At 59.8% G+C, this 10,497-nt stretch overlaps 1 protein-coding gene across 3 annotated transcripts in view; it reads right to left on the bottom strand.

Moving 5' to 3' along the window:
* Window positions 1-10,260, bottom strand: part of ACSS1 (acyl-CoA synthetase short chain family member 1) — a 31,808-nt gene extending 21,548 nt beyond the window's left edge. The window contains exons 1-2 of one of the 3 annotated variants that reach the window (XM_010992742.3): window positions 9,954-10,260; window positions 2,261-2,357 (exon numbers count right to left, since the gene is read on the bottom strand). In XM_010992742.3, the coding sequence (XP_010991044.3) occupies window positions 2,261-2,357; window positions 9,954-10,245 (389 nt within the window). In that variant the 5' untranslated portion in view covers window positions 10,246-10,260. Of the gene's footprint in view, window positions 1-120; window positions 145-2,260; window positions 2,358-9,953 lie in introns of those variants that run through there. The other 2 variants (XM_064475937.1, XM_031434352.2) reach the window with 2 other exon arrangements.
* Window positions 10,261-10,497: the final 237 nt, after the last annotated feature.

Consider the following 10,497-nt stretch of genomic DNA (forward strand, 5'->3'; position numbering starts at 1 on the left):
ACACGCGCATCTGCCAAGCCCAGGGACCGTGCCACTCTCCTGGGCTGGGCAGGGTGCCACGACGGCTGGGGCAGAGTGGGTTCCCATCACAAGCTCTGTGATGACTCTTCAGAAATGTACCTCCTCAAAGCTCCCAGCAGACCCTGAGGAGCTGTCTGGCCACCTGGCACAGGATATGGGTCCTCAGCTTCCAACAGACGAGGTGGCCTGGTCCCCAGGAAACGCCAGCCCCTGGAACTGCAGCCCCATGCGGTTTCCTTCCACGGCTCAGGCTGCAGGTCTGGAACTTGTCTTCAGGCCACTGAGGCCTGTGACCATCCGGGGCACCTTGGGTGCTACCACGTGGGACACTTGGCAGGAATGCACTCATTCTAGTGGCAGTCTGTGTGCTGGCAGGACAGCGAGCCCTGAAGTGCGGGCAGTCCTCCGAGACGAGGAAGAAAACCTCACAGCAAAACCCTAACATGACCAGGACAATGATTAACCCCAGTGCCTCAGAGCAGCTGCCCTTGCAGACACACAATTCTCCTTTCACGCAAACAGTAGGTAACAGGCACCTGGCACCGAGACCGGCTCAAGTGTGTAAAACCATTTCAGGCCGAGTCTGTTTATTTTTAGAGAGGATAATAAATTCCTTCCATGTACTTAGACATTTGTCCCCTGCCCTGGGCTGCTTTGCAATGGAAATGAAGTTGTTCTTTGTGTTAACCAGCTGGCTGCAGTCCTGAGCTGCCCCCATGGTTACAACCACATACTCGGCAGGCTGGCTGAGCACGGCTCGCAGACTCTGCCCAACACGGGCCCGGGGGTGGCCCACTGGAGGACAGAAGGAGATCAGTCCACGGCTGGGCTGCCTTACCCCCTCCACACCCCCGAGCCCCGCAGAGAGCCGTGATCTTCTACGAGTGGGAGCAGCTGGGTCTTTGGAGCCCTGCCCCCAACTCCAGTGCGCAGGCCTGAGGCGCCGGCCACGATGGCTTTGTGGGCCACACAGAGCCAGGAGGCTGTCTGTCAGGGAGGTGACCAGCAGGAAGGGCTGGGATGGACTGTGACCGCGAGGAGTGCTGGGGGCGGGCGAGGCACAAGCAGGGCAGTGCCCGCTAACTGTAGCCACGGCAGACTAACAGGCGTCACCCCTGCATCTAGGGGTCACCTTGACTACAGCTTCGCAAGGGCTGGTGCACTTGGTCTGTGATAAAACCGGAGTCTGAAAAACTGGCAGGACACCTGGGGTCCCCAAGGGACGGGCGACTGCTGTGCTCAGCCCCGGGGTCTGGACCTGTCCATCTGAACATCCTCCCACTACCACGTCCCTTGGCTCCCCTGCCCCAGCCCTGTGTACCTGCACCTCACTCTGCTCCCTGGACACCCTGCTCCGGCCTGGATGGCCCACCCCCACCCCGTCTCCCAGGACCTCAGCTTGAACGCCACTCCTCAGAGAGGCCTCTCTGACTGCTGAGACCCAAAGTGACCACCTGGCTACACTCGGCCGTGTGGCTGGGGACCACCTGTGACTACAGCATTCCTCCACCTGCCTTAATGGTACCGTGCACTCAGGGACACTGGAGGAATGACTGGACAAGAAGCGCGGCGGCCACCCACCAGGACAGTGTCACCCACAACTACTTGATGGAGGGGTGAAGGGACCCAAGACTGTGTTCACGGTGAAGCTGAGATGGTGCTGAAAGTGTGTGGATGCTTGAGCGAAGGCATCTTCAGCAGCGACAGGCCACAGAGACCGGGAGCAAGGCCGTCCCGGGAAGGGCAGCGCCTTGGGAAGGCCAGGGCCTGGCCCCGGACACCGGGTCTCCTCCACCCCCAACACGCAAGCAGCGTCCAGAAGGCCGCCTGGCACGTCGAACACATGAGGAACTTGAGGCCTCACAGATACAAACGTCAGGTGTGGCCCTTTTTAAAGACATGCCTGCTGCTTGCGCCGCTGTCACCCCGGCGTGTGTTTCGTTCAGCGCATGTTCGTGTTTGCTCTTCCCCAGAGCAGAGGCCAGCTCCGGAGTGGCAACACGGCCCCGATATGCAGATAACCGCCCACCCAGAGTCAGTCACAGGCACGCAGGACGGTGCCAGGAACTGTCCTGTGCCCTGAACATTCGTCATACTTGTCTCCAAAGACCGGCTCCTACCGCGGGACCTAAAGACTCCAAGTATCACCCCTGTGGATGAGCGGGCCAGGCCGCCGCCTGTTCACAGCCCGGGGCCGGTGCCGGGCACAGAGACGCCCACCATCGGGGACACTGCGTACCTGTAGGTGATCCTCACTTCGGTTCCAGGCTCATCGCGCTCCCAGATCAAAGCGACGCTCTCCGGGGACTTCCAGACGTGCTGATCCAGGCAGTTGACTGCACAGAACAGGTTCAAGGATGTTACACTCCGTGTGCTGCTCTCCCTGGGTGGGCCTCCCTCCCTCACCAGGGGCAGGTCTCCCCTCCCTTGCAAGGAGAGGGGTGACAGAACCCACGGAAACAAGGCTGTCACTGCGCAAGGATGACCCCGCGAGTCCAGGTGACCCCTGCTTCACGCCACCGCGGGGACCCTGACCCGACTGGCCCAGTTTTCAAGGCTCCTGGGTGGTTCTAAAGTGCTGCCTGGGCCGAGCTGCTAGAAAGACTCAATGCAAACAGGGTGTCCCGATTCGGAGTGCGGCTGGCGGGACGGGCTCCCGGGCGGTGGAGGTGCAACCAGGACAAGGACCCACATCCCCTCGCACGGGGCGGCCAGCTCGCTGCTCCGGGAAGTGGTGCAGGGATGGGAAGGGCCTCGCTGGTTTCTGGAAGGTTCTGCCCGCCTCCCGCTCCACGACCCGAGCTCAGATCACATGGCTGCCCCAGTTACCTGGGACGGCTCCCTGTGCACCTGAAGGTCAGCAGGGCCGTGGCCACCCTTTCACCAGCACTCGCTGGGCTTCGGGGGCGCTCGGCCCTGCCCTCTGTCCAGAGCCCCTTCCGTTGGGCCCTCACGGCCAGTCTGCGTCACCCGCTCCCCACCGGGGGGGTGGGGGGGGTAAGTACTGCAGTAAGCGCAGGGGCGGCAGCCGCCTGTGCCCCCGTCTCCAGGGTCGCCCCCTGGTCACCCGTGTCCAGGTAAACACATTTTTTTCTTTTTGGGGCAGTTACTTATCTTCTCCTACTCAGTCTCCTCTGGCACAAATGGGAGCTACTCCGTCTGTCACGTCTGAGTCACAGCCGAGGATCAGAATCCCACAGGAGACTCAGTGCCTCTGCAGGACCACAGGGTGAGCCACACCTGCTCGGCCCACCCGCCCCCGACAGGCCGCTACAGACACTTCCTGACGGAAACCCATCCGGACGAGTTACGGGAGACCCTCCCCAGAACAAGTCACGTGATTCTCATAATCCTTGAGGGGGAGACCGCACGCGAAAACATGTACACACTGGCACTTGTGTGTCTGTGTCTGTGTGCGTGTGTCTGTGTGCGTGTGCCTGTGTGTACGTGTGTCTGTGTGTGTCAGTGCCTGTGTGTCTGTGTATCTGTGGGTCTGTGTATGTGTGTAAGCGTGTGTCAATCACATTTCTTCCCCTCTTGGGTTATTTTATCCATAATTTATTCTTACACGTTAATAAAACAATTTCATTTCAGTTTTCTGGCTCATAACAAGTAAATCAATTATACCTCCAAAAGTTTAATAAATGTAGATGTCATAGGAAAAAGCACTCCTTGCTGACACAAGAAAGTTCTTTGAATCAGTAGAAAAACAGAAGAGAAGAAATGCCCAGAAAACAGAAGAGAGGAAAGTAAGAAGACAAACTGAGGGGTTTTGGTGGCAGGACCTGGATTTACACAGTAAATCTGACATCAGCGCAGGTCAGTCTGGCCCAAAGCTTAGGAATCAAGAGTTTTCACACTAAAACCACCGATTCCTGGAACAGTCAGCAGATGAGGGCGTACCCCTGCCTGGGAGCTGAGGTAGTGACCACCCCTCCGCGGGGGGGGGGGGGGGGTCCTGTCCCCGCGCCCACTGCGTGGCCCACGGGACAGGAAGCGGTGCCCTTGGGAGGCCACAAGCCTGGGAGTGCCCAGCTGAGGACGGGCTGCACGCAGCCGGGCACTGAGCAGAGCCCAGCAGGAAGAGGGCTGCTCCGGGCATCACCAGGGAGCTGGCTGCAGGACAGAGGCTCGGCCCCAACCCAGACCCACCTTGAGAAGCCCCCAGGAGATGTATGTGCGGCCTCTGATTGGGCAGCTGCTCCCAAACGCCCCTCCCTGGGTTGGGCCCTCTGAGTTGCCCTGGAAGTGGCCGGCTTGGGTGTAGCTGGGGAAACAGTCTCCGAATGGCCCAGGCAGTCAGCAACCTGCCCTAGGTCCAGCCAGGAAGCAGGCATCCAGGCAGGTCTCCAGTGCAGCACCCCCCGCCCTCAGAGGTGCCGGACAAGGGGCCACCCAGGCCCCGAGTGAACTGCCGCCCCTCACTGGCGGGGCCAAGTCTGCGGAGGGCTTCCTGCCCCAGGCCCTTGGCGTGGTTTCTCCCTGCCTGGTGGACTCCTCCCCACTGCTGCCGTGGCCCTGGCGCCCACACCCTAGGGCCCGGCCTGCTTGTCCTCACTCTGTCCTGGGGCCCCTCACTTCCCTGGCCTCCTGCCTCCCTCTCCGCTTCCTGAGATGCTCACAGCCTGGTGCCCCTTGGTGCCCTGCTCCTGCCTATCTGCTTGCAGCCGGCCCCGGGGCACAGAGCAAATGAGCGCCTCAGCCCTGGCTCATGGGTAGACCTTTGAGTCTGCAAGCTGCAGGGCGGCAGCGGGGTCCTGATGACACCGGGCTGGCCCCAGGTCTGGGGAGGGAACAGACCTCTTCTTGTCTTCATGGCTTCATCCCTCAAGAAGTTTTCTTTTTGGCCTAAATTAGGGCTTCTAAATCCCTGGGGGCCCCTGAGGACTTGTGAGCACACACGGATTGAGGGGCCTCACCCTGAGTCTCTGACCGAGCAGGCCTGGGTGGGCCGAGCGCTTCACTTCTAACAAGATCCGACATCAGGCTGCTACTGGGGCCCCACCCTGGCTCAGACAGACAGACAGACAGACAGACAGACAGACAGCCGTGTGTGCGTACATCCACTCACACCCACCCGGTATGTGCTTTCCAGATTCCAGGCGGCTTTCTTTTTCCAGTGGGGACCCCTGCCAGCGCTGTAAGACATCAACGAGCAGCTGGGGTCATGGTTAAAACCACACTCCCTAGAGTCACCATCCAACCACTCACCAGCCAAAGACTGGCCTGTTCATCTCTAAGCACGGTCGCTAAATCTCTCTCTTCCAACCCGTGGGGGAGCGGTGCTTCCTGACTCTGGGAGTCACAGTAGTAATTAGATGCCACTGGCGTTTTCCTGCCATGGGGTCAGATGGTCTGACGGTGTCCCCAAGGGAGACACAGCTCACAGCTGCCGTGGATGACACTCAGATGACACGGCACCAGGGCAGCACAATGCAGGGCCTAGAGACGTGGCCCCGCGGTGTTAACACACACGCCCACGGCTTCCGCTTTTGTCCCGACTGCAGAGAAAACGAGGAGGAAGGATGAAGGGAAGCAAACTGCTATGTCTCTTGTTTAAAAAAAAAGTCTCCACCCAAAGAACTGGCAGCGGGACAAGAAAATTCCATTTCCAAGAATAGCTGGACAAGGAGATCCTGCAATTTAAGGCTCGGCTCAAACCCCACCTCTTATTTCAGGCCTTTTCCAAATTTCCCAGCAGAGTGATCTCTCCCGCTCAGCACCCAGTGACCCACACACTCAGTGCTTACTCGCTCGGCTCAGTGGCCCCCACCTGGGCACAGTGTCCCTGAGGGCAGGGACCCGCCCCTGCGAGGCCTTCATCTCGGGCATCCTAACTCCCCGGGTAGTGGCCATGAAACCTCGAGCCGGTCGCCCAGAGCCGGTCGCCCAGAGCGGACCTGCTCCTTTGCAAATGTGTGGTCCATCTCCTCAAAAGATCGCCGGGGCACGGGGGCGTTTTCCACACTGTCCGCCACCGTACACGAGTCAGAGCCTTTATTCCTGCATCAGCACGACGAGGCCGCCAAACACCTCACGCTGGTGTCATGAGGACAGGAGATGAGACTCCATTCCGTTCACCTAGGGCAGGTCTGCACCCGGGCTCTGCAAATGCCCACTGGTGGGCGGTGGGTGGGCTTGGGTTTGTTCTAAAGGCATGGTGACCAGACAGTCATCATTTCCATCATAAAAAAGGACACACGAATGCAGGAATTTTCATTCAGCAAACTCTTGCTCTGTTTAAGTGCATCCCTGCCCCTCCCCCAACTTTACAGAAATTTTGTTTCCATCCAACAAAGAGAGGGAGTTAATATTCACAAAAGGATTCACAATGGGCTTTCTTTAAATAGAATACCTCCCTGGCACATTTTAAGATATTACATCAGTCACAAAAACTGTATTTGCCAACTTTCCATAAGCACCGCTATTTAAAGTAAGTCATGCTTCTGACACTGGAGAGGATTCAGACTTTCCTGAGGGACCCTCCTCCCCAGCCCTGAGGTCACGTTTCCACTGAGAGTTCCTTGAAGGGCCGCAGAGTCACTCCAGGACTGCAGGCGCTTGCCATATCAGTGTGTCTGGGACCTGAATGATCTGATGCACATCATAAAGAAAAGAGAGTTTCCACTGCTGCAACGGACATTCCAAAAGGTGTGCGAGAAAGCCGGTGCTGGACGCTTACCCACAACCAGTGTCCTAGACCCTTGCTCGAAAGTAAGACACACACACTTGTTTTTCAAAATCAGACTCAAAATAGCATCTAGTTTTGTGTTCTGAAAGCAACAGGGCGCCACCCTCAAGTTCCACACCTGCAACTTCCTGACATCGCGCGTTTATCCCCACAGAGCCGAGACATCTGTGGAGCCCCACGAGGGAAAGAGCCAAACCTGAAAGGCTGGAAAGGAGCCTTTTCAGAGCCTGGCTTTCTGAAGAACCTTGCATGGAGCAGGTTTATGCAAATGGCACAGAAGCAAGTCACTGGAGGGGGCATGGCCCGAACCCCCCTCCCCAGGGGCTTCTGGCACCGCCACCCAGCCCTCCCAAGGCCTGGCTACCCCAGGGCTCCAGGACCAGGTTTGAGAGCCCCATTCGCCACCTGTGTGCCCTCTGGGGCCTGCTTCCTGCATCGGCTGATCAGATGGAAACCCATGCAGTCCCTTTCGGAGGAAGCACAGCAGGCCAGCAGCACTGCTGAAGGCCAGGTTCAAGGTCATAGCCCCCCCACCCCAGGGATCCATTAATAAATAACGAAGGGCGGGGACTGGGCGCAGGAATGCACAGTGTTTTACAAGCATTTTCTCATTTCATGCCTTAGGTGTTCCCCAGTCACATGATGCCGAGCAGGAACCTGCCCTGGTCCCTGGGAGCGCTGGTCGCCGATGTCCCCAGGGCCAGGTACCACCCAAGAAGAGGCCCCTTGCAGGAGCTTTGGGTGGCAGCTCCAGCTGAGCCAGGCTGCAGTGGGCACAGCCCAGGCCCCCTCCTTGGGGGTGAGCAGCAGGGAGATGGCTGGGGCCCCTGACGTCAGGAACAAAGGCGCGCCATGCCCACCGGGCCCTGTCCAAAGTCCTGACCCACGGGATCCCAGACACCAAGAAAATGGCAACAAGAGTAAGTGGAGCAGAATTCGGTTACCCGCTAATCTCACGTTACAGACGAGGAAATAGGGGCACAGAACGGCCTGGGGAAGCAAAGATTAGACATAGGTGTGAATCCAGAGGCAGGCCCAGAACCGCTGTCTGTCCCCCTACACACCACTGTGTCTGCTTCACGGTCTCCTGAGGACACTCATCTCAATGCTGCCCACGTCAGCAGCACCTCCTCCAGCCCCGGCTGGACGCAGGTCAGTGGTTCTCGACCTTGGGTGTGCACCGGGAGCCCCGGCGGGCCTCCCCCGCCCCAGGTCACTGGCCCTGGTATGGCACCTGAGAACTTGAGCTTCTAAAACGTTTGCTGCTGATGCCGCGGTCCAGAGACCACACTTTGAGAACTACAGGTACAAACCTTCCTGAAGGGTAAAGGGAGGTTGGAGTGACACTCCTTTGGAGTACACCATCATCACATGACCGTCACACAGACAGACATCGAGCCAAGACTCCCCACCCCCGCCCGCGGCTTTTTTGGGTGGCTCCCAGGGCAGCCCTGACTTGGCCTGCTCCTGGTTCACACCATCACCTCTATGATTTGCAGACACTGGCGAAGGGCAGAGAGATTCCTGACAGATAAGAGGGTGGCATATACATTCGAGGTGAAATGCAGCTGAAAAGCTGGTTTTCTACAAGGCAGTTTTCTGAAGCTCTACTTCCGGTTAAGGTAGCCATCGAGGAGAAATAAGAGAAGGAAAAGAGGCAGGGGGGTTGCTTGCAGACCACACCCTGACCTGACCCTGACCCTGACCAAGTGAGCTCACGAGTCCCTGCGGCCTGTCCCGTGAGATCTGTCCCCCATCTTATCTGAGAGTGAGAGTCAGCCAGTGTTCAGGAGCCAACCTTGAACGCTCCGGCAGACTCAGGCCTCCCAAGTCCAGGGCAGCTTCCAAAGGAGCTGCAGACTTCTGCCCCTGTCTGTGGCTCTCCCATCCAGCCTGCTTATCACCAGCCCTGCAAACCTAAGGGGTTAGTTTTTTCCCACTAGTTCAAGGACACTTGCTGCTGACTCAATTTTAAAGAAAACATCTATCTACTAAATGAGTCATCTTGATTGTATCAGCAAGGTAATATACTGTATGTATATATAAACCTGGTCCAAAGTTCACTTAAATTTATTTGTTGAAAAATAACTGTAAGATACTCTGATAACCCTATGGCTATCTCTGAATTTTACAAACTAAAATCACTACTGCTCATGGATCACCAGTACGTACCCGGCCAGCTCCACCTTTGTTTGCTCTGTCCTCACAACCAGCCCCTCACGTGGGCATTACTGACCCCCCACCCCTCCCCGGTCCTCACAAGAGACTGAGGCTCAGAGCATCAGAAAAACTGGTGGAGCCAGGAGGCGCGTATCCTCCCTCCCAGTTCAAGCCTTGGCCACGAAGACCTACAGAACCGTTCCTTAAACACCGCCTACATCCCACCTACCCCGTTACGCTTTCCTGCCAGATAGGCAGCCTCTCTGACCGCCCCTCCTGGCCGCCCACTCCCCAGGCCTACCCTGTCTGGCTGGCTGCTGCCACATTCCTGGGCCTTACCCCATCCCCGGTCATGGAACAGTGCTCTCCCCACCCCCCAACCCCAGTCCAAACCTCAACAATTAACAAAAGAGTAGTGGATTCAACCTAGGCAAAGTGCAGAAGACGGACTGGTGGTGGAGCCGGTTTCTGGGCCCTGCCCCGAGGGTCTCTGGGGCGAGGAAACTGAGAGCTGCGAGGCCCCACCGTTGCTGCCTTCCCGCCTTCCCATGGACTCCAGCTGCTGACCGCGCTTCCCGCCCCGGCCACCCACCACAGCTCTATTGGTTTACATGGGCGGGGTCGCTCGCCAGGAGAGTTGCCGGCCGGCACCTGGCGGTGACAACAGCCAGAAGCTTTTGGGTCCTGTCTCCCGCCCCGGGGCATGAACGGGAAGTCCGGATTCCTCGGCGCCCGGCGCCCTCCACCCCCGCCCGGAGCAGGTGTCGCGCGCTCTGCTCCCGGCGGGCGTGCGCGCTCGGCGGTGCTGGGTGGTGGCGGGGCGGTGGGGGCCCAAGTTAAACTTAGAAGACGCCCACCGGGGAGCCGGCGGCTGCGCAAGGCCAGCAGCTGGGCGCCCAAGCCGGGACGGGGGAGTCCGGGGACGGGGGGGGGGGGGTGACTGCGCCCCGCGCTGGGGTCCAGGGCCCGGGCGCTGGAGGAGGGGGCGTGTGGGGCTGCGGTCCGCCTGGCCTTGGATGGCCTCCGCTGGGCTGAGTCCCCTCCCCGAGAGTCGGGGCGCCCCAGTCCCGAGCCCACTCACCAGACACGTTTAACTGGCCTCCCAGGAACCAGCCGATCCTGCCGCTGCGGAAGTCGCAGTCGTACACGGTGTGGTAGGGGGTGTCCCAGACGAGCCCGTCCCGCGCCAGCGGCCCCCAGAAGGCGGCCGGCTCGCGGACGGCCTGTGCCCTCCGCTCCTGGTACGAGCCGGACCACGCAGCGGGGGCGGGGGCGCTGCCCCAGGGCCGGGGGACCGCCGGGCCCTGCGACCCCACCCCACGCACGCCGCCCAGGAGCCGCAGGACGCCGCGGCCCAGACTGCGCGCCGCCATCGCGCCTCGGAGCCCCGCGCGGCTGCTGCGAGCCGGGCCCTCGCGTGTCCGCGCCCCGCCCCGTCCCCGCCCTCCGGCCACCGCCCCCGCCAGGCCCTTCCCGGGCTGAAGCCGCCTCCCGGAGCCGCCCCGCCCCGTCCCACGCCTCTTCTCCGACCTCGAGAGGGGCGGCCAAGGGAGAAGGAGCCGCTGGGGAAGAGACGCAGGGAGCGAGGGAAGGGGGTCCCCGCCCGGCTGCTGGGGTTTCCGTTG

Source organism: Camelus dromedarius, chromosome 18 (assembly GCF_036321535.1).
Source record: "Camelus dromedarius isolate mCamDro1 chromosome 18, mCamDro1.pat, whole genome shotgun sequence".
Classification (NCBI taxonomy): Eukaryota; Metazoa; Chordata; class Mammalia; order Artiodactyla; family Camelidae; genus Camelus; species Camelus dromedarius.